We start from the raw sequence: 23,430 nt of genomic DNA, 5'->3' as shown, positions 1-23,430 counted from the left end.
AGCTCCTCAGATAAACAGACACAGGACACAGCCAGAGCAAAGTCCACACTCAAATTCCACTTTGGAAAGTCACCAGCACTCTAGCCCAGGACTGACTCCTCTAACAAGGTCCAGGCCACAGAAAAACCAATACCTTTGAGTGGCCAGGCTCACATTAAGAATCAGTCTTAAAATATGAAAATAAATGAAATGCATACATAAACATACCTCTGATGTATGATGACCAAAAATCCATTCTGCTTTTTCCCTACCCCCTCACCATTTCAAATATAATCTGCCTTCAAAAGCATGTCAGTAAATCTTCAACTATTACTGTAATAGAGACCATGTGCCCATGTGCTCGCCAGATTCGTGTTTATGAGGTATAGTCCTCTATATTAAGATAAACTTATTTCTGATAATGAAAGCAATGAAAAGAAATCAAAATAATCCACTCCAATAATTTCACCTCTCTCAATGCAACATGAAACAGAATGTATTAAGCTTCATCACCTCAGGAAATTATACTTGTGGTTTTTAATTAAAAACATCTGGAAATGACATAAAAGATGTCTAAAGCTTCAATTGATAAGATACAAAATGTTTTCAAGTCAAGAGTTTTAAACAATGAAGTAAAAAAAACACATACTTTACATTTTTGTTTTTCATCTCTTTAAAAGCTGCATATGAAAAATTTTAAGAGTGTTTCTGACATCTATAAATTTCTCTTTCTTCCTTCCTTCCTTCCTTTCCTTTTTTTGTTTTTTGTTTTTTGTTTTTTTGAGACAGGGTCTCTCTATTCTGTAGCTCTAGCCATCCTGGAACTATCTCTGTAGACCAGAGACCCGGCAGGTCTCAAACTCATAGAGATTCACCTGCCTCTACCTCCCAAGTACTTGGATTAAAGGCATGGTTACAAAATTTTCAGAATATTTCTGGCATCCATAATGTCTATAAATGTGAGAATGAGACAAAAAGAATAAGAATATTGCTCTAGAATGCATTAAAATCACATAGCTAACACTACTTATCAGAACACCCTTGAGGTTACAGAAATATCCATAGCAGAATAGTTTAATCTCCTAGTAATCACCCACCCTCCTGCAAAAGAAAAACATCTTGCATTTCAGTATATGCCTTCCATATTTTATACAAAGGACTTTCAAGGACAAAATACTTGAAAGTTTCTGTTTGATCAGTTCTCGTCTCTAAGAAAATGACTTTCAATCTTGGAAAATTACAAAATAAAAAGTTCAGAAAATAAAAGCTTAATATGTTCCAAACAAAGAAACATAAAGCTCTCAAATTGAATGTGGCAGGAGAGGTTAGAAAAGAAAGTTTGAGCTCAAGTTCCTAAGTTTGTGTCTCCCAGGAACCAAAGAAACATCAACCCACACCAAGCAATGCACATGCAATGTCATACACAAACTCATACAATGAAAGCAACATACAGATGATGGTGTTAGGAAACAAACACAAACATCCGAGAGGGAGGAATGAGGGTGTGTGTATGTTGCTATGTTTTAAAATCAAAAGCTGGCCTAACATCTAGGTCATGAATTTGTATAAATTTTTATTTTTAAACTCACCTGATGCATTTTCAATTCCTGTTGTGTTCTGTAAAGATACACACAACAAAGAAACTTCTTTGATTACATGAGCCCTAAAAAGAAAAACAGACAATTGTAATATGTACCTGCCTACAAGTTTACAGTGCTTTAAAACCACATATGAACTATACAGTGTGCTCCAAGGGCTATTCACAAAGCAACCCGTGCCAGTCAACCTCAGTCCACACTGACAACTAACTTCTCACATTCATTATCATAATAAATACATTTCTAAACCTTACTAGGGCTTCACTGTACTCTACGAGGCAGAACGATGAGAATGACATCATATTTTGGTTAAGAACTGCATCACTCCTAGGAGAAATAAATCAGCTTTGTTAACAGTCAGAAGCACAAGGCCTAGAGGAGTAGGTGGTGTGCAACTCAGGCATCCTTTTGCTTTCAGAATTTTCTGCATGCAAATACAATTAGACTCCATTACTGTGTTTTTCAAGCTCCTGAAACAGAAAGGTGGACTGACTAGAAAGGGCCACGCAAAATTCTCTTCAAAGGGAAGAATAAAAAGCAGGCAATACCATACAAAGCTTTTAAAAGGGGTCTGGAAAGAACTACAATTATGCCTCTCTAAAGTGATCTGTTGTCACGGCATAGCGAAAGACATGACAACAAAAGCCCTTCTTGTAAACGCATACGGCATACGGTCACATACCTCATAACAACAGCGCAGTCATCAACTGATCACATATCAATGAGAATCCCGTGACACTGTTGTGTTGCCTCATGGTTAGCACTGGTCTCAGCAATGTCATACCAGTACATTTATGACAATCAAAAATAAAACTGCCCAATGATACATTGTCAGATCACACCCTTAAGTGATGTGTGACTGTATTCATTTCTAAATAATAATTACAGTGGTGTCACACTATAATCCCAGCACTTGTGGGGAGGCAGGAGGATTCAGAGTTCAAGGTCAGCCTGAGGTACATAACACTGCTATCCTTAAAAAGTCTATGCAGATGGTCCTTTCCATAATGTATGCCCATGTCAGCATGGTGGCTCATGACTGTAATCCCAGCAATTGAAAAGTGGAGACAGGAAAATCAGGAGTGCAGGGTTACCCTGAGCTACACATTAGATACTATCCCACACCAAAATAATAATAATAATAATTGTTAATGATTAAAAATATGTAGATATAAAGATACAATGTATACCACATATCTTTCAGTAAGCACACATACCATGAAGTATAACTCTCTTATTTTTTCATGCACTTCCTTGACCCACAAGACACCACCTATATGGTAACTGTCAGACCTGACTGTCAATAATACAAGGGGCATGTAATGTAATGGACAACGCAAACTGGAAGAATAAATGCCTGCCCCATTGCAAGCAACAGTGCTTTGATGGCTACACTCTTACATTCTTAGCTGGTCCTCTACGGTCAGGTGACTTTCTGTTCTTTCCTAACTTGCTGGACCATACTCACCTGATGACCTTTAACAACAAGGTATTATATTCAAATCTGGCCCTGCTCATCCAAATTAATTTTTATGTGTATTGTGCCCAAGAAACGTACTCCGCAGCACTCCATCTTATACACAGGTCAGTGACTTCTGGCCAAGCCAAAATAAACTCTTAGTGTATTTGATAGAGTGTCAAGGTTACTGAAGGGCAACCTATGAAGTCAGTTCCTTCAGAGAGGTGGTTCTCAACCTTCCGAATGTTGTGATCCTTTAATGCAGTCCCTCATGTTGTAGTGACCTCGACAACTATAAAATTATTCTCGTAGCTACTTCGAAACTGTAATTTTGCTAGTGTTGGTAATCACAATGTAAATATCTGTGTTTTCTGAAGACAGTCTCAGGCTACCCCCATTAATGGGCTGTTCAAGCCCCAAAGGAGTTGCAACACACACGTTGAGACCGCTGCTCTAAAGTTGAACACTGAGCATCTCTCTCACAGATATTCAATGTGACCTTCCCCTTGATACACATAATACAGTAAATGCAACTGGCCCTATTGCCTGGGCCCTGATCTGCTGTCCCATCTGAATGTGACTCTGGGGTCTGAAGAGTTACTAACAGTCTCTTAGACATGCACACCTGACCCCCATCAATGTTTACTGGCTACTATCCGCTCCTCTAGGCCTGTATGGCATCTTAAGCTCCACGTTTCTCTTCTTCAGGCTTTTATATGTAAGTTTATGAATTTGGCTTGGCCACAGGAACTTCTCTGAGACACTGACAAAACACACACACACACACAAAACACTGCAGTAAAATACAGTGTTTTGCTGAGAGGCGTATGGAAGGATTAGACTTCTATGCCATTCCCCTCGGTTTGGTTTTCCCTTCTCTTCAGATTCATCAGCATCACTGTAATGATCACATTGGAAGCTTCTTCCAGGGACTGTGCTGCCTTCATACACTTACTCTGCTGCTCTGCTTTGAGGGAGGCACTGGTATCTTCAGCTAACAAGACCCAGTGGCCATGTTCTACAAACCCAGCTTCTGTTATTATTTAACGGTATAATGCTGGTGTTTGGTTTTGTCTGAGTTTATGTTGTTGTAATTTAACAGCTTTACTAAGCTACTCGTGTATCATGTAACTCAATTACAATGTACAGCTCAAGAGTATTTGCCAGACTGCAGAGACTGCAGAGATGATGGTTCACTAGTTAAGAGCACTTATTGCTCTTGCAAAGGATCCAGGTTCCATGCCCAGTACCTAACAGTGGCTCACAACCTTCGGTAAGCCAAGAAATCCAAAACCCTCTTCTGACCTCTGCAGGCATGCACATATGTGAACATACATGCAGGCAAAACACTCATCCACATAAAATGAGATAAATAAATCTGAGTGTGTGTGTGTGTGTGTGTGTTTACCATACTGACAGAGTTGTGCAACCATTACCACAATCACTCATCAGCCATTTTTGTCAGCACAAACGGAAACCTTAGCAGTGACAACACCCACTCCTAACTCTTACTCCTCAGCATGCAGCACTCAGCCACAACTAAGCCACTTCTTGTAACATAGATTTGCCAATTCTGAACACTGCACTTTGTCAAGAGAAAACGATGACTTTATTTTCCATCGCAGAAGTTAGGCAGCGCTTCATTCCGTACAAGAGAGTGTGTGTCCCTTCAGCTGCCCGTTACTCCTCCCACACTGAGCACCTACAATGCGTTAGGTACTACCAGTGGGCCATACACAGGGAGGATTCCTAACCTCTAGGGGAGAGGCCCACAATGAGCACATACAGAAAATACCTGAAATGTGGAGAACGTGCTATATAGAAAAGCAAGGAGAGGTTTGTCAAGAAGATGGCTCCAAATCTCCTGTCTTGACACTTACCAATCCAACAAGCTGCTCTAGGGACAGGAAGAAGAACTGTGACCTGGGACATCCGTGACGGTAGAAGAAGGAAGAGGAAGGGCACCGAGGAAGCCAGACTATGAGTTGGAAGTCTACCGTCGGCAGATCTGGCTGTTTGCACACCTAGGTGGACAGCTTGCGGGCAGCACTGACAGACACGACAGCCAGTACTGGCTTGGCACGAGCCTCTCACCTCAGCTGCCAGACTAGAGACAAACTACGAAAGACAGGGTGAGTCGGGATGAAAACTAGGTCCCCATCCGCCCAGAGCCAGAGCCGGGGTGCAGCTGCTGCTTCCTGGGGTGCTACCGCCCCCTTCCGTTTGCTCTGCAGTTAGGGTTCCCTCTTTATTTCTCATTTTTCCTCATTCCTTTACCTCACCCTTTGTAGCTCACAGGCATAATTCACACAGCAGAGTTATCTGCTGTCTGACAATGGGCAGATAAAAACAGTACAGTACTTAGAACATTCCGTTCTTTGATGCATTAGCTTAAAAAATGGCAACTTTTTCTAATAAAAAATCCTACTATGTAACTTGAATTGTTACATGATGAAGCATATTCTAAGACTTCCCACACTACCTGCTCCCTCCTTGTCCAAACAAAACCCCACTAATCAATTCTTGTTGGAGAATACAAGGATTTTAACACCTTCTTTTAAAACTTCACTACAGCCGGGCGTTGGTGGCGCACGCCTTTTATCCCAGCACTCGGGAGGCAGAGGCAGGTGGATCTCTGTGAGTTCAAGGCCAGCCTGGTCTACAGAGCAAGTTCCAGGACAGCCTCCAAAACAATACAGAGAAACCCTGTCTCGAAAAACCAAAAAATAAAATAAAATAAAAGTTCACTACATACCTATGTTCCAGGAACCCTCCTCTCTGTCACTTCCAATCCTAACTGCTAAAAAACATGTCCTCTTTTTTTTTCTTTTCTCCCTCTTTATTCCCTACATGAAAAATTACATCCCTAAAACTTCATAACCCAGGGAGGTGGATCTGTAGGTAAGGCACTTGCCGCCAAATCTGATAGCCTCAGCTCAATCCCCAGAATATGTGAACTGAAAGAACCAATTCCCACAGTTGTCTTGATGTGTACATACACACACACACACACACACACACACACACACAGAGAGAGAGAGAGAGAGAGAGAGAGAAGCATGCATGCGCTCATACATAAATGTACACAAATAACATAAATAAGTATACCTTTTTTAAAAATATTGCAGTATCAGAACTAGTACAAGTCAACAGACTTCTCAGCTGATTTTCTATTATATGTATGTATGTAGCATGTGTTAGGGTGTATACACACATTGTAAACTTGTGAGCACGTGTATGTGGAGGCCAACAGGCTGACATGGGGTATCTTCCTCAATGGCTCTCCACTTTATTTGCTCAGGCGACCTCTCACTGGACCCAGAACTTGCCAATTCACTAGACTAGGTAGCTGGCTGCCCTGGGATCCCATTCCACCTCCTGAGTGCTGGAGATTACAAGGAGCCGTTATTTTTACATGGGTGCTGGGATTCCAAACACCAATCCTTACACCTTTGCAGAGAGTGCTTTGCCCACTGATGTACCCCCCCACCAAGCCTTCCTGTTCTTCTAGGTTAAATTCTTTCTTAATTATGATAAAGTGAAGCCATGTACAGCAGTGTGTGCCTGTCACCCTAGCTACTCAGGAAACCAGGTAGGAAGGATCGATCATGAGTCTAGAAGTTCAAGACAAGCATGAACAAGCTAACAAGACCCTATCTCTAACAACACCAAAAGGGAGACTTGGGGCAGTCTCTCTACGAGTATCCCTGTGTACCGAACTGAACAGCCCACAGTCTGAGACTGTCTTTCATTATGGGCATTTCACACTGCCCTGGCCCATCAATGCCAGCAGTACAGCAATCATTTTCACAACAGAAAAAACCTACATACCTTCCCAAACACAAGCTCAGGGGCTGAGAACAAGAATCTGCAGTAATCGCTGGGCGGTGGTGGCGCACGCCTTTAATCCCAGCACTCGGGAGGCAGAGGCAGGAGGATCTCTGTGAGTTCGACGCTGGGTTGGACCGACAGCCTCGAAAAAAATACAGAGAAACCCTGTCTCGTAAAAACCAAAAAAAAAAAAAAAAGAATCTGAAGTAATCATATAACTAGTGCAATAGAACCACACACAGTAATGACAAACTCCAAACACTATTCTCGAGTAACTTTCTTAAGGGTTCACCAACATGGCTCAAAAACCCCAAAGCCCTGGCTGTACTTTGACCTTAGCACTGACTGGGACAGCACCACTTCCACATTTCCACTTAGCTAATGGACAGCATCTCAAAGCCAAAGTTCAAGGGGCTGGGAGATGACTCAGAGGTTAAGAGCACTGGCTGTTCTTCCAGAGGTCCTGAGTTCAATTCCCAGCACTCACATAGTGACTCACAACCAATGTACAATGAGATCTACTGCCCTCTTCTGGCCTGCAAGCATATATGCAGGCAGAACACTGCATACCCAATAAACAAACAAAGGAATGACAAAGTTTATCCACAATGGATCCAATCGAGGCAGGGAAGAATCTTTTCACACATACCATCAAAACCATTCCAGTGCCAGGCAGTCATGGCTTATCTCATGCCTTTAATCCCAGCACTCGGGAGACAGAGGCAGGAGGATCTCTGTGAGTTCAAGGCCAGCCTGGTCTACAGAGTGAGCTACAGGACAGCCAGAGCTGTTACACAGAGAAACCCTGTCTTCAAAAAAAAAAAAAAATCCAGCATGCTTTTTTATAACTTTTTTTACATTTATTTTTATGTGAATACGTTTTACCTACATGTATGTATGTATTCAACATGAATGCCTGGTTGTAGCATGATAAGTAAAGCTTTAAAGTTGAAGATCGGAAAAGCGAAGTAGCCAGACACTAGCTCTTACCTCTACCTCAGACTGAAAGGTGATCCTGGCTCTATCAAACATCAGACTACCATCCCAATCTGCTATGTTCTCCTCAATGTGGTTGGAGAATCCTGAGACTGACTACTGAAGACCCTGCTCCTATTTTTTATACCTCTCTAGTGCTGGGATAAAAGGCATGTGATCCCAGGTACTTTGGATCACCTTTGTGTGAGCTGTTTCTTTTAAGACTGAATCAAGTAGGTCGTTGGTGGTGCACGCCTTTTATCCCAGCACTCGGGAGGCAGAGGCAGGTGGATCTCTGTGAGTTCCAGGCCAGCCTGGTTCACAGAGCAAGTTCCAGGACAGCCTCCAAAACAATACAGAGAAACCCTGTCTCAAAAAACCAAAACAATAAAAAAAAAATACTGAATCAATTTCATGTAGTCAATGTGGCCTTGACCTAACAGAGATCAGTCTACCTCTTAATCCTGAGTCCTGGGATTAAAGGTATATACCACCACCACCTAGCTTCTATAGCTAATTAGTATGGCTGCTTTGCTATTTTGATCTCCAGTGGTTTTAATAATTCATAAACAATATATCACCACACCTGGTGCTCACAGAGTTTAGAAGCAGATACTGGGTTTCCTGCAAATGGAGTTAGTCAGTTGTGAGCTACCATGTGGGTTCTGGGAACCAAACTCCAGTCCTTTTCAAGAGCAAGTGTGCTTAACTGCTGAGCTATCTCTCCAGGCCAGCAAACTCTTTTTTAATACTAAAAACTTCAGGGCTTCTGGTTTTCTACTTACTAGTAGATACTGAAAATAGATATTAAGACAAATGCATAAGCTTGAGTCTGTGAATGTCGGTCTTCAGCTACTCACAAATAGCATGGATCACTGAAAAGGCATGAGCTTCAGCTCCAGCTCCACCCCACATTTCTAAAGTGCTAAGCACATGCATGTACTTACTTTCTTTTTAGATTTGTTTTATGTATATAGGTGTTCTGTCTGAATTATATATATATATGTGTGTGTGTGTGTGCATATGTACTACACACACACACACACACACACACACACACACACACACACACCATGTAGACGCCTGGTACCCACAGAGATCAGAAAAGAATGTTAAATCCCTTAAAGCTGGAGTTAGTGATGGTTGTGAGCCACCATATAGGTGCTGGAAGCCAAATCTGGGTCCCCTGAAAAAGCAACAAGTGATTTTAATCACCAAACCATCTCTCCAGCAACTTTTTTTTTTTAATAGTGCCTGGCCTAGGCTACAGGAAACACTATTTAAAAGAAAAACTTCTGATCTTCCTCCCTCTGCTCCAGAGTGTTGGGATTATAGAGTGTACTGCCAAGCCTAGTTTATAGAGTGTCAGGGATAAACCCCAGGGCTTCTGGCATGGTAGGCAAAGTCTATGATCTTGGACACATTCAGCTGTACTTTTCAAAGATACTGCTCTCAAATTCTGGAACAAATCATCCTTACCAATATTATCTTGTTAATATAAAGGTGACTTGAGTATTGAGGACCAGTACCAAAAAATAAAACAAACAAATAAATTCTGGTCTTCACAGCATCAAAACAATCTGAACAACTGGTAACATGCTCCAGAGACCTGAAAACTTAGAGCTAAGTGACAGTCCCGACCCTGGGGTGCACAGACCCAAACCACTCACCATCCTCTGAAATAAAGCGGAGTGTATCTTAAGGACAGACACACGACACAAAACAATAACACATGTAACACTGGCTATGCTGTCTTTGTGCACATCTGCAAACTTATGAATTTTACAAAGCTATAGGAAAAGCAATCATTTTTTAAAATATCAATTTAAGTCTAGGAGAAAGGAAGAATGATGAAAATACTTAATACATTCACCTACAAATCACTTATCTTAGTTATTGTTAAGATTACTTTAGATCTTTTGCTCTTATTTGAAAAACACTGTAAGTTCAGAACTGTTACTTTTAAATTACATTCATTTACCGCATGTGTGTGCTCGACACTATGTGCATGTAAGGGTCAGAGGGCAACCTGCAGGAATCAGTTGATTCTCTCCTTCCAGAAACTTCCAGGGTCCAAAGTTCAATCACCCGGCGTGGGGGCAAATGCCCTCACTTCCTGAGCCATCTCCCTGGCCTAATTTTCCCCACATTGTAACATCAAGAATCAGCAGTGATTACTTGAGCTGTAAGACTCCGGAAGCTCACCGACCAAGAACAGAACAGACATATAAGCACAGGGGTCAGCATGCAATAGACAGACGAGGTGCAAGGAACCAGCACGCTGTGTCAGAGCTAGACTAGAAGTGCGACAGACAGGCGAGGTAGTAGTACAAGGGAAAGGGTCACAAAGAGACTATGTGAAAGGAGTCTCGCAAGTCTACATAACAAAAATAATCTAAAAGTAGCTCTTCTGGCAAATAAGCATCATGGTAGCAAACAATATGGAGATGAAGCCTTTAGCTTAGCAGATTTACTAACTGCGGCTTACTCTGACCAAGACTCTCACAACCTAGAAACTTAAAAATGAAAACATTAAAACCATGCGAACTTTTCAAAACCAGTTTTCATCAGTTTACAAACACTATCAGAATTGTCAGGATCCCCACCAGGAGGGTAGCACCAGCAGGCCACAGTAAGAATAGGCCCTGCTCACACGACACCTGCTCAGAGAAAAACCCATCCATTTTCCTTTCCCAAAATAATATAATTTCACATATCACCTAATTTCACCCTAAAAAACAAAGTCCCAATTTTTTCTTGAAGATACAAATTACAGGAGTGACTTATTGGTGGCATGTTTGCACAGCATGTGCAAAGCTGTACAGCACTGCCAAAACAGAGAAGAAAATGCAGACAGTGCTACCAGGTTACATAAACTGCAGCAACAACCATACTGAAATGTGTATCACTTTAAGAACGGGAGACTTGTGTGCTTGTGTGTAGATCCTAGATCGTGAAAGCAGGAAGATTGAGCAAAAGCTGACTCACTGGGTGTGGCCTCTGTTGAAACCTGTCTCTCACCCACCAGAATGACTTCCACCCAATACCAAGGACAGAGGTAGTAGAGTAGATCACAGAGACACCAGCAAATCACTTGCTCGGCCTACAGAGCCTGTGCAGAGGCACAGGGAACAGGCTGTTAACTGAGAACCCTCAAGTGTTCTCCCACTTCAGAACACTGATTTCCATCACGTGGCCCAGGGCCTAGATCCCTGAATGTGCACAGCACAGAGTACTCTGTGTCAAACCAAACAAATAAGGAAATGGGGGCTTAGAGGGCTGATACAGGTGCTGACAACACCTCCATGCAGTAGAATGAAAGCCCTGGCCTTCTGTTCCCAGAGCTACAGGCACAAATGAGAAAATGGGGCTGATTAAGAGCTCTACTTAAAATACGCAAGTTGCAGAACTCTGAGGTCAACAGCCCTTGGCTCTAGAGGGCCTTAAGCAATTAAACATCATCATATTAAAATGTCAAGCAAGAGACCAGTTGATATCCTAGGAAAGAAATATAAATCTGCACTTAGACTGCAGGCACCCAGTGGTTTTCCAACCAAATGGGATTTACAACAGTGGTTCTCAACCAGAGGTCATGACCCCTTTGGGGGCTGAATAACCCTTTCACAGGGGTCACCAAAGACTATCAAAAAACACAAATATTTGAATTACAATTTATAGCAGTAGCAAAATTACAGTTATGAAGTAGCAATGAGAATAATTTTATGATTGGGGGATCACCACAACATGAGGAACTACATTAAAGGGTCACAGGGTTAGGAAGGTTGATCACCATTGCTTTAAAACAAAAGGGGCTGGGTAAACAACTCAATGGATAAAGTGCTGTTGAATAAGTATGGGGACATCAGTTCAATTCTTAGCACTCTTGCAAACAAGCCAGATGCCACAGCATACAGAGTTACAATGCAGTAATGATACAGGAGGATCCTGGGTACCTGCTGGCCAGCCAGCCTCGCCATCATCCAGCCTCATCAGCCAGCCTCACCATCAGCCAGCCTCTTTTAGTGGGAGATCTCTCCAAAAATAAAGTGGGCTGAGGAAATGGCTCAGTAAGTAAAATACTCACTTGTTATGCAAATGTAAGGACCTGAGTTTGAATTCCTAGAACCCACTTAGAAGCAGGACACAACAGCACGCCTGTCTGTAATCCCTGCACAGAGATGGGATGTGGAGACAGACTGAATCTCTGAAGCTCACAAGCCAGCCAGCCTGGCATACACAGCAGTGAACAAGAGAGCCTACCTTTAGGTAGAAGGTGTGGACCATCTGTGCTCACTTACATGCACTCACGAGCACAAACATACACATGCATGCTTGCACACATGCATACAAACATGCATACACACATGCACACACACATGCACACACACAAATAAATTAGTAAATAAGAAAGCAATTAATGACCTGCACAAGACATGCTGGGGTAAAGATGGCGCAGAAATTAGGGGAGTGACCAACTAATGACTGGCACAGGTAGAGACCTATACCCTGGGAGGGGGCTCACCCCTGAGGGTCAGGGCACAGAGGTGGGATACCCCCAGAGACCTAGTATAGAACCAAACATAACTGGCAAAAGAAAAAGTCAATGTAATGATTCCTACTGACATTCTGCTATACTCCTAGATTAGTGACTAGCTCAACTGTTAACAGAGATGCTTCACCCAGCAACTGATGGAAACAGAAGCAGAGACCAACAGCCAAACATTAGGAGGAACTTGGGGATCCTGCAGAAGAGAGGGAGGAAGGATTGTAGAAGCCAGTGGGGTCAGGGGCACCACAAGAAAATCTACAGAACCAACTAACTGGGCCTTACAGGGGCTCACAGAGATGGAACCGACCACCAGGGAGTCTGCATGGGACTGACCTGGACCCCCAGCATATATGCTGCAATAGTGTAACTCGGTCTTTGTGTGAGGTTCCTAAGTGAGAGCAGGGGCTGCCTCTGACTCTGTTGCCTGCTCTGGGGACCCTTTCCTCCCACCAGAATTCCTCATCTAGCCTAGAGGAGGTGTCTAGTCTTACTGCAACCTGATATACCATGGCTGGCTGAGACACATGGGAGGAGACACATGGGAGGAGAGGACTTGGGGTGAGGAGGGGGGAACTTTAGTTGGGATGTAAAAACAAAAACACAAAACCAAAAAAGTTGGATGGGAAAAGAGAATAAATAATGAAGAAAAATAATAAAGATAAAAAGAACAATTAATGGGAAATTCTTCACAAAACATTACTCCCAAGCTGGGGATATAGATCTGTGGAAGAGCACTTGCCTAGCATCTATGAAACAATAGGTCCAAGCCCCAGCTCCGCAAAGAGGGGAAAATGTTTCTAGTATCTATTGATAGAGCTAAGCTTAGAAATGAATGTTGGTCATTGTAGACATCATTTGCCTGACTGATACTAAAGACATCTATTAATATTCTCCCTTATTCTCTTCATCATATACCTATGACATATTTCATTGCACATGGAATTTATTACATTGTGATATCTCAAGCTTTCTATAATATATAATATCTTATCTCTCATTGTAGCAGTAGCTGTTCCCCTTCACTGTACCAAGAACAAAAAGATCATTGTCAATTTCCCTGGGGGAAATAATCCTATCCTGTCAAAACATTCTTGAATTAAAATTTCCCTTAAAGACTAATTGCCAAAAAATACAGATGTAAAGCTCAGCATGAGAGGTGGGAACAGAGAAGGAGCACTTGGGCTTTCTGCTCAAACCCTGTGCTCTGACTGGAGCCACTAAACAGTCAACATTATAAGGGGTCCCAACCAAAGTACCGCATGCAACCCACCGCTAACTGCACATTCTGCAAAACAGCACCAACAGAGAGGTTTCAATTAAAAGATACTTCTGTGGTATTTTATCTGTATAAAAACTTGCCAGTATTAGAAAAGTAAAATCAATTCTCCACTCACCCTCAAAAGACAAGCCTCATGTAGAATGTCTAAAGGAAGGCGGGATGTGACCGTCCATTCCAGTTAGCCTATGAAGTCTTAGACGATTGCTTTGAGTGACCCTTTCCCACCAGGGTTCCCAACACAGCACTACTTCTGTAGTTAAACTCTGAAAAATAAGAGATATTCAGGACTCCTGCTAAGAGTCTCCTAAAAAGCAAAGAAAACGACAGCAACATAGACATGGGGAGCCTGTCACCAAGCGCAAATGTTCACTCTAACACTCCCAAAGGTTTCATCTGCTCATCCTTCAGAGGCTGTTTTGCAACTCTCAAGCAAGGTTTTTCCTACACACTGCAGAACTCAGGAAAACCAATCTTGTACAAAACTTACACCCACAATGGGCTTCCTGACACGACAGGTGGGCAGCCAAGAACTGTGACCTACACCAGTCACTGTCACTGCTGGCACTGTGTTTGGTCAAGGTGCTAGCCACATGGTCATCACAAGATTCACCTACCACTTCACTAAGGGACTTTTTATTTAGGGTGGAAGCTAACTTGTATAATCTGAGGTTTGAGGTTTACACTCTAAATGTGCACTATCCACCGCCCAGCTAGAGTTCTCAATTCAACATAAAATTAAAATCCCAGACTGATTCCTGAGAGGCCAACAGGGGACTGATCCAGACTCCATGAATGTAGTCTCAGGGAGGAGGCCACAGAAATCACTGGGGCCTTGGGTAATAGATCAGTGTTTACCATGGTTTATGAATGATCTTTGGGAGTCCATTCCAAATAGAGGGATGCTCTCTCAGCCTGGACACATGGGGAAGGGCCTAGGTCCTGCCCTGGATGAAATGACAGATTTTGGAGATCCCCCCAAGGAGGGCCTCACCATCCCTGGGGAATGATGTGGGGATTGGGTGGGGGGCTGGGAGGCTGGTGGAGGGACAAGGGAGGAGGGGTGGGAGAGGGAGCTGGGATTGACATGTGAAACATTCATGTTTCTAATTTAAATAAAAACATTACAAAAAAAATGTCTAGGCCAGGCAATGGTAGTGCATGCCTTTAATACCTGCACTTGGGAGGCAGAGGCCGATGGATCTCTGTGAGTTTGAGGCCAACCTGGTCAACAGAGCTAGTTCCAGGACAGCCAGGGCTACACAAAGAAACCCTACCTAAAAAAATGAAGGAAGGAAAGAAGGAAGGGAGGGAGGGAGGGAGGGAGGGAGGGAGGGAGGGAGGGAGGGAGGGAGGGAAAAGAAAAGATCTAGGAGTTTATGATAAAAACATGAAAAGAAGTCCCTTGATACTGGTCAGTTATGGTCAGTAGTACCCTCTATGCAAAGGTATAGAAAGAAAGAACAAAACAGATGATGAGAGTTCCAGGAGGCTTTGGGTTCCAGGTTAAACCTGAACTTGACCTTGTGGTAGGTGTCCTAATTTGCTTTCTGATGCTGACCAAAAGCAACTTGGGGACAAAAAGATTCATTCCATCTCATGTTCACAGTCATCACTGAGAGAAGTCAGGATAGGAAGGCAAGCTACTTACTGGCTTGCTCAGCCTGCTTTCTTATACAATCCAGGAATGGCAATGTACACAGTAGACTGGGCCCTCCCACATTAATTAGTAATCGAGAAAATGCCCCACAGACATGCCTACAGACCAGTGTCTTAGAGGAACTTTCTCAGTTGAGGTTCCCTAGCTTGAGTCAAGGTAACAAAAGCTAACAAGCACAGTAGGGCTCCCCAGACATTGTTGCCCTCTGGGCCTGGAAGTCTGTCTGCAGGATAAGTCAGAAATGGGACTGCTGAAAGGCAAGAACCACATCATGTGCAGGAGGACAGATAGTCTCGGGACTGTCTGTTAGGAAGGTCTCATCTATCCACCTGGGAGGAGCAACCAAGACCTTCTCACTGAGGGTACAGCATCAACAGAATGAAAGTCCAATACTGAAGGAAAATTTAAGCAAGGATCCCAAAGCTAAAAAGCAATTAGAGCCTGAACCACACAAGATAAATGGAAAGATACAAAAAGCATCCACACTGCAGTGGAAGAACAAGGAGAACATGGTGGCCAATTTACCAGAAACAAGAAGAAATGGTGGGAATAATCTGAAATGTGAAAAGTGACTAACAGGGAGGGCGATGAAGACATCGGAAACAGAGCAGTCGGGAACAGGGTTGGCACTGCAGCGGCAAGTGGTGAGCTCCATGATGGCATCTGATGCTCAGAAGAGGGCAGACATTCGCAAAGAAAGCCACGTCAGTCAAGGGGAAAACTGGTTTCCACGCAGACTGGCATGGAGGGCAGAGATGAAGATACAGACATTGTTAGTCTCACAGGGGTGCTTCAAGAAAGAGGACTGCCTGCTAAGGTGGATAACATGTCCATAGGAGGAAGATGCAGGGTTTGACTCTATGGGAAGCATGGAACTGTCTGGAGTGATCACCTCCTGTGCTGGGGCGGGGGTCAAAAAGCCTAAGGACAATTCTCTCAACAATAGTTACATTATCTCTCAAGCCCTACTGTACTGGAGATAGCCAAGAAAAATGTCAGTTTTTCAAAAACATTAAACTGCTTGCATCTTTTAAAACTTTCTTAAATCACGTGTGTGTGTGTGTGTGTGTGTGTGTGTGTGTGTGTGTGTGTGTCTGTGTCTGTGTCTGTGTCTGTGCACGCGCCCCCACAGGCTTCACAAATCGAAGGACAATCCCTGGGTACTCTCCTTCCTATTGCTGGATCCTGGAAAGTCTTATCTTGCCAAGCCATCTTGCTGGCCCTGTATACACATTCTTTACCTATTCAGCTCAAAATACCCCAGAGAAAGGAAAAAATAGTATTTGTCCCCACTTTGCAAACGTTAAGAGGAGAGAAGAGATACTACCTACATTCCCTCACATACACCACCACCACATACACGGCTGTGTGGGCCTGTGATCCTGTCATTTTGTGCACTGAGGCAGGGCTCTGCTAAACAACACAGCTATCTGCAGACAGAATCCCCACATCTTCTAATGTGGGAACAAGGCTTCACAATTAAGCATCTAAATTTAGCCCAAAGAGCCTTCCTTTCCAAAACTTTTACTTGCAAATGTATCTTAAAACCAAGACAAATTATGGCAAATTCTTCAAGCCTCAAAGAACAAATCTGAATGCCATTTTTATAGTCTCAAAAATATTTTTAATATACATTGTCTGAATACAGTCTTAGGAAATATACAGGATTCATGCATGCTCAAGTATATACAGGTTTGGGGAATCTCACAATTCTTTTCAAATTTTGAAAGCATCATTTAAATTAATTTCCCGTGAGACTTTACTAAAAGTCTTAGAAAATCTACATGTAAGTACACATAAAATGTGTAGATTTTACCAATTTCCAGATGGACTGCCACAGCAATCAAGCTAACATTTCCACTTAGCCTTACATATTTCAGACAAACCGTGCCAAGAAGTAATTCCGCTCTTTTAAAGAAAAGCTTAACATGTGATTTATTGCAAGGGCTACAAAATATTCTTTTCACCAAAATACCTGGCAAGTACAGATTCAGTGAAACTTTTTTATTGCACATTCAAGGAGCTAGGAATGAGAACACAGTATAGGTATGGCTTGAATCAAGACTCCAACCACAGAGAAACCCTGCCTCAAAAAACCAAAAAAAAAAAAAAGACTCCAAGCGTAACTACTACTTGCATGTCACAATTAAGAAAAAATTAGCATTTATCATTGTAGTGACCAGGTTTACCATAAACAATGACTCTAACTCATGCTTCAAGATGGGAAAGGAGACGCAGCCTCTTAAGAACAAATATTTAAATGATACAGCATCCACTGCACTGGGATTACTTAGATACTCGTATAATTCAGAAACACCACTCATTACCAAACATGGCTCCAATGGCAGAATTTTCTTTCAATGTTTTATATTTAATGGTGCGTTCTGACTAAATATTATTTTACAACCAAAGATAAATAAACTAAAAAGAAGCACAAGCAGTACAATCTTTACTCAGAATGATTAAGAATAAAGATTTGGAGACATGTTTTCTCCCCCAACTGAAAGTGCATTAATGACACATTTCCCATGATGATCAATTAGCCATCATTCAAATGCAATGCACTGAAGTTGGGTAAGCATGTCAAAAGTGAGTTTTCTTTCCTTAGGGCAAGTTTCTGTGCAAAAGCCCAAACTGGTTGGGGTTTTTATTTTTATTTTTATTTTTTTGTTGCTGTTGTTGTTGCTGTTGTTTCTAAGGAGGAAAAAGCATCAGATTTTAGAAAAAGAACAGTTTGGCTTCCATTATCAATCTTAAAGGAGTTGCTTCAAGTCTCATTTTCTATAAGAAAAGGGCTGTTTCTGTGCTATGCAGCATAATGGACCAAATGTTTAAATTACTCACCATCAATCAACTCTATGCAAATTCATTTAAATTTCATAATGATTTAATCTGCATACTAGGAATGCTGATCCCATGTCATGAAAATGTCATACTCTCCAGGATATCTCACACTACATCTCTTGCCACAAAACAATACCACTGTTCAAATGCAGAAAGTGAATCACAAAAGCAAAAAGGAATTTGGATAGGAAATCCAACCCCTCCTTCAAGGTATAAACCATAACATCTACTCTGAAGAGTAGAATCACTGTTTCTGTGATTCAACCACCCAGCAAAGAAACTTTCACTTAACGAGGTCATTGGGAGTCATGTAATTTTGTCCCCCCAGTGGACATCTGGCAATGTCTGCTGACTTCATGGGTTGTCACAAATGAGCAAGGAACTACTGGCACTTTGTGGGGTTGAGAAGCTGCTAAGCATTCCATCATAGATAAGAAAGATACCCCAAAGAAAGATTAGTGCAGTCCAAATGTCAACAGTACAGTAGCTGAAAAACAATGTTTTATGGGAACAAAATATGCTAACCCTACTAAGAGCCTCTGGAGCCTTCTCTGACCTGCTCTATGAAAACCATCTTTTACAGCTTTAACTAAAAATGTCTAACTTCAAAAAGCAAGCACTAGGACATGACAGTGGGCACTGTAATTGCCGATGGACAGCACACAAATCATGAAGCACTAAATACATGTCACACTCAGCAGGTACTCTCTATCCCTTCACATCCAGAATTTCCTGCAGATGTTCTCTGCATGCAAGCTTGACACATCCTCCTCCATGTTCACATAGTCTTTCACTTTCCACTATGGGGTTTTCTAGTGAATGCTGCAGATTTGATGTTGGTGCTTGCACACGCACCCCCCCACCATGCACTCCACTTGTACATGTATTAAAACTAACACGGGCCTAGTCAGAAAACAGTAAATAATCCAAGGCGCTTCGAACCCTGGAAACTGTGATTCAACAGATCACCAAAGGTTTCTAAATCATATCTAAACTTGAAAAGAGATCAACATTCTGAAGAAATAGTCCCACAAATAAGTAAACAGCCAGTGTAAAAGAATCACCAAAAGAAGCTGTGTGCACATGTGTGTGAGCTACACAGAAGCCACAAAGAAAACAGGGAGCTGAAATGGACTGTTGCTTCTCAGACAAGTAGCTGAGAAAACAGGGAGCTGACATGGACTGTTGCTTCTCAGACAGGTAGCTGAAACAAACCAACAAACAAAAATGTGTAGCCAGATGCTAAAAAGCAGATTTTCCAGTTTTCACATCTTAGGTAACCACAGAATTTCAAAGTTCATCATGGAGAAAAAACTTAAAAATTTCAATGAAAAGAACATGTCAGGCTTTCGAAGCCATACAGATCAATGTGGAATTGGTTGGTAAATGGTGGCCAATCCCAATGTTATCAGACAGCCATTAAACACCAGACTGAAGAACAGTTAAAGACATAGATATGCGCTTACTACAGCATAATGGAAGACAAGCTACATTATTACACACAACATATCAAGTCGGTGTAAAACATAATACAGAAGTGAATGTTTCTATAAATAAATATGTGTGCATAAAGAAATAGAAGCAGGCACACCATGACGGACTGGTGACAATCTGCTACAATGCTAACAATGGCTATCTGTGGAGGCGGAAGGTTATGGCCGCCTTCTATTCCTTCTTTGTGCCTTTTCTGTTTTCCAACTGTCTTACAGTGAGACTATTTTGCTGTTTTGTGCTTACAGAGCTAATACATTATTACAAAGTTGCACCTCATTATCTTGAGCACTGTGTAGAAAAAAAAACCTAAATGAAGCTAACCCTTCCATCAACAAACAGGAAACATTCATTGAGCATTATCATTGTGTCCCTGGGTCTAAGAACTTTCCTAAATGCATCAATAGCTTTAAAGCAAAAAAAAAAAAAAAAGCCCTGTTGCTTCCAACAATGGATTTACAGCTCTATTCCCATGGCTTGAAATACAGGGAGCTTATAAAATGATCTATAAAGGTCTTCAAAGCTAAGCTGAAATTTCACATGGAAAAGATTTTTTTTAACCCAGTAAAGTGTTTGTAAGAAAGCCTGGAAGGTGGCTGTCAAAAACAGAAAAAACAATAATAATGACTCAGTTCCTCCGTCATATCTGAATGCAAACTTCCTAAATCTCTTTTTCAATACCACCGTGGGCAGGACCCTCGAATCTGTAGCCCGTGCTACTGTAGGTAAACGAACCTTGGTAGGTTCCCCTTGCTGTAAAATGTTACTTTAAACAATAACCTTGAAGTAAACAAAAACTTTGAGATACATTTTAGTCATGTTCAGGGGCCATTTTGTTCTAGAGACAAACATTCCAGGGTTTGTTTAAAGGGTCCTAAGGGCAAGGCACTGGGATTCAGCAAAAGGGTCCGCAGGTCAAAGACCCCCAAATCCTCAATATATGAAACATGGGGGGTTGGAACCCCATTTCTCCAGGTGCAAATTCCAACTGCGTAGTGAGGGACAACGGGGTTTCCCGGTTATCTGCGGGATTGTCCCCACTGCTCGAGGCCCGACCCAATGGTGCCAGCCTTGGGGCTGGTGCTTCACGCGTGGGTCGTGGAAGCGCACTGGCCCGTGAGGTGAATTTCGTGTCTCACTTGCCATCCACAGAGGACATGGCAGGCCGATCTTGTGACTCACCAAAAATCGGCCCTACGGATGTCAGTGCACACACCTGTGACACACGCACGCACAGACGCACCGGTGGATCGATGGGAACATTCAGGGAGACCATTGCCAGGGTAACACACACCACACGGCCACTGTACGGGCGACACAAAGACTCGAGAGGCACAGAACCAGGTCGGGGAGGCAGATGCGCTCAGTCAAGACACTCAGCTGGGACACAAAAGGGCAGGGAGACCAGCGCAGCCCCCGCCGATGGGGACCACCCGGGGCCCACGTGCAGACTCCGCCAACCCCGCGGCCACGCACCCCGAGTCCGCCGCGCCGCCACAAAGCGGACCCCAAACTTGGCCGCCACGGGGACTCGGGAGCCGCAGGGCGGGAGCCTTGCGCCGCCGCCGCCCGCAGGCGTCGGTCAGCTTTCGCCACCGGTCCCCAGCGGCTCCGCGGAAGCTCGGAGGGGGCGCGTCAGCCCGCCCCGCAGTCCCCCCTCGTCACCCGGCCCGGTCGCCCCCGCCGCGGTGGCCACGCTCCTCGCCGACACCAAGCGGCGTCCCCCGGGGCCCGCCCGCCCAGGCTCCTCACCAGAGAGCGAGGTGCCAGCGCCTCAGCGAGCCCAGAGACGACGACGCCGCCGCCGCCGCTCCGGCGTCCGCGGCCGCGCCGCTGCCATCTTGGCTCCGGCCGGAAGTGACGTCGGCGGGGCTCCCGCAACCCCGACACCGACCCGAGGCCGAGCTCGTGGCCCGCGACCCCCTCCGGCCCCGACACGCCTACGCGGCGTGACCCGGGAGGACTGTGTTGGCCTCGGTGTCAATCACTGGTTCACCAGGGACCGACCCCCCAGAGTGTCACCACGGAGAGAAGCCCGCGTCGCCATTGCGAGGCCGGCTTGACCACGGAAGAGTTATGGCTGAGGGATTCACAGTTCCTCCCAGAACCCACCACCCTTCAAATGATCAGGGCTGCCGGGCATGGTGGCGCACACCTCAATGCCACAACTCATGAAGCAGAAGCAGGCAGACTTCTGTGAATTCGAAGCCAGGCTGACCTGCGTAGTGAATTCCAGGGCACCTAGGACCACACCTTGAGATCTTGTCTCAAGCAAAACAAGAGTAGAAGAAAGGGTCCCCTGCGAAGGCCATTGTACCTCTGTCGGGCACCACTGAGGTTGTGTGCAAAGGACCAAGGCAGCCACAAGCACTAAAATGAAACTGGGTGGCTGTGTTCATCCCTTGCGAGGGGGCGTTTGCCAGCCATGGGTCTAGGTCGGTGCCAGGCAGCTGTGGCAGCTAGCATGACCTTCACCTTGCCCTTGGGAACTGAGTCAATGTTTACAGACAGGTTAGCAAATAGATGTCTGGACTGTAGCAGTGTGTGATGGAGATAGACTGGGTTGAACTAGAGAACCCTTGTGGACATCCCCAGCAAAGAGGTCTAACAGGAACATAGTTGCCTATCAACTTCAAGTTGTGGAGAGGTGCTGCCAGAGATGAAAGTTGTAGCTGTCACATCTAGATGGTACTTAAAGCCATGAGTGCTTCGAGATAAAGCTATCTTCCTAGAAGAAAGGAAGACTCTAAATGTAGTGGGCCGTTTTACTACTCTGTGAAAGGATCTAGTCTGAAGAATAGATAACATAATATATTCCGATGTGTCTCCAAAACTTTGGAAAGAGCAGACATGTAGCAGGTCATTCTCTGTCCTGCCAGCTCCCAAATAATGGCATGGGAACTTCTTATTAATTATAAAAACTCAGCCTTTCGGTTATGCTTGTCTCAACTAGGTCTTATAACTTAAATGAGCCCATTTATATTAATCTGCATTCTGCCACGTGGTGTTATCTCTCTTCTGTCTTGCACCTCCTGTTTCTTCTCCATGTCTGGCCAACAACTATGACTTTCTCTTTCCCAGAGTCCTCTCTGTCCCCACAAGTCCAGCCTAACCTCTTCCTGCCTAGCTATTAGCCATTCAGCTTCTTATTACTCCAATCACAACAAATACATCTTCACACAGTGTGCAAATATCCCACAATGCAGACAAGTTTATGGAATGTACTTGGAGTTTAGAAAATATGTCAGTCCACATGGATCTCGGAATACTCTTACTGTAAAGGATGGGTGACGGACATAGCTGACCATTTCATCAGTATCATTGGCAAGAGAAGACAAAGTCCAATGTCAAGGCCTTAAGAAGAACTGGGTCACCATAGAGCCCGAGGGTAAAGGAAGTAACGTGTTTGCCTATTTCTCTCACTATTCAAGGAAGTTTGTTAACCCTAAAGATAGATGCAAGCATGTCACTAGAATATATAGTATTCTGATACAGGACACCATTGGCCTTTTGCACTTTTTACTTGATTAATGCCTTACAGCTTAATCCACGCATCAAAATATCATCTGAGATATCTGTGTGAGGAAAAGGGAGACCACCATTTCATCTACCACCAAACTGCCACGCAAGTTATCAGTTTAAAAGAAAACCCGTATGCCGCTGGCACAAGCAAAATAGGGGACTATCAAGTCAGAAGTAGCATGGTAAAACCAGGGAGCAACATTCCAAAAGAAGGCTGACAAAGAAGTCAGTCCTGTCTTTAATCTA

At 43.5% G+C, this 23,430-nt stretch overlaps 1 protein-coding gene across 8 annotated transcripts in view; it reads right to left on the bottom strand.

The window, feature by feature from the left end:
- Positions 1 to 21,508, bottom strand: part of Prdm2 (PR/SET domain 2) — a 107,787-nt gene extending 86,279 nt beyond the window's left edge. For 6 of the 8 annotated variants that reach the window (XR_002385124.2, XM_013121242.3, XM_021233550.2 and 3 more), the window contains exons 1-2: positions 21,415 to 21,508; positions 1,569 to 1,642 (exon numbers count right to left, since the gene is read on the bottom strand). Coding sequence is in view for 6 of the 8 variants with exons in the window: in XM_013121242.3 (XP_012976696.1) it covers positions 1,569 to 1,577 (9 nt within the window). In the remaining 2 variants the exon portion in view is untranslated. Of the gene's footprint in view, positions 1 to 1,568; positions 1,643 to 13,785; positions 13,805 to 21,414 lie in introns of those variants that run through there. The other 2 variants (XM_040757470.1, XM_005081097.4) reach the window with 2 other exon arrangements.
- Positions 21,509 to 23,430: the final 1,922 nt, after the last annotated feature.

The sequence above is a fragment of the Mesocricetus auratus genome, unplaced genomic scaffold, assembly GCF_017639785.1.
Source record: "Mesocricetus auratus isolate SY011 unplaced genomic scaffold, BCM_Maur_2.0 Super-Scaffold_100014, whole genome shotgun sequence".
Taxonomy (NCBI): domain Eukaryota; kingdom Metazoa; phylum Chordata; class Mammalia; order Rodentia; family Cricetidae; genus Mesocricetus; species Mesocricetus auratus.
The sequence above is the reverse complement of the archived record's forward strand: the minus strand, read 5'-3'. Positions and strand labels throughout refer to the sequence as shown.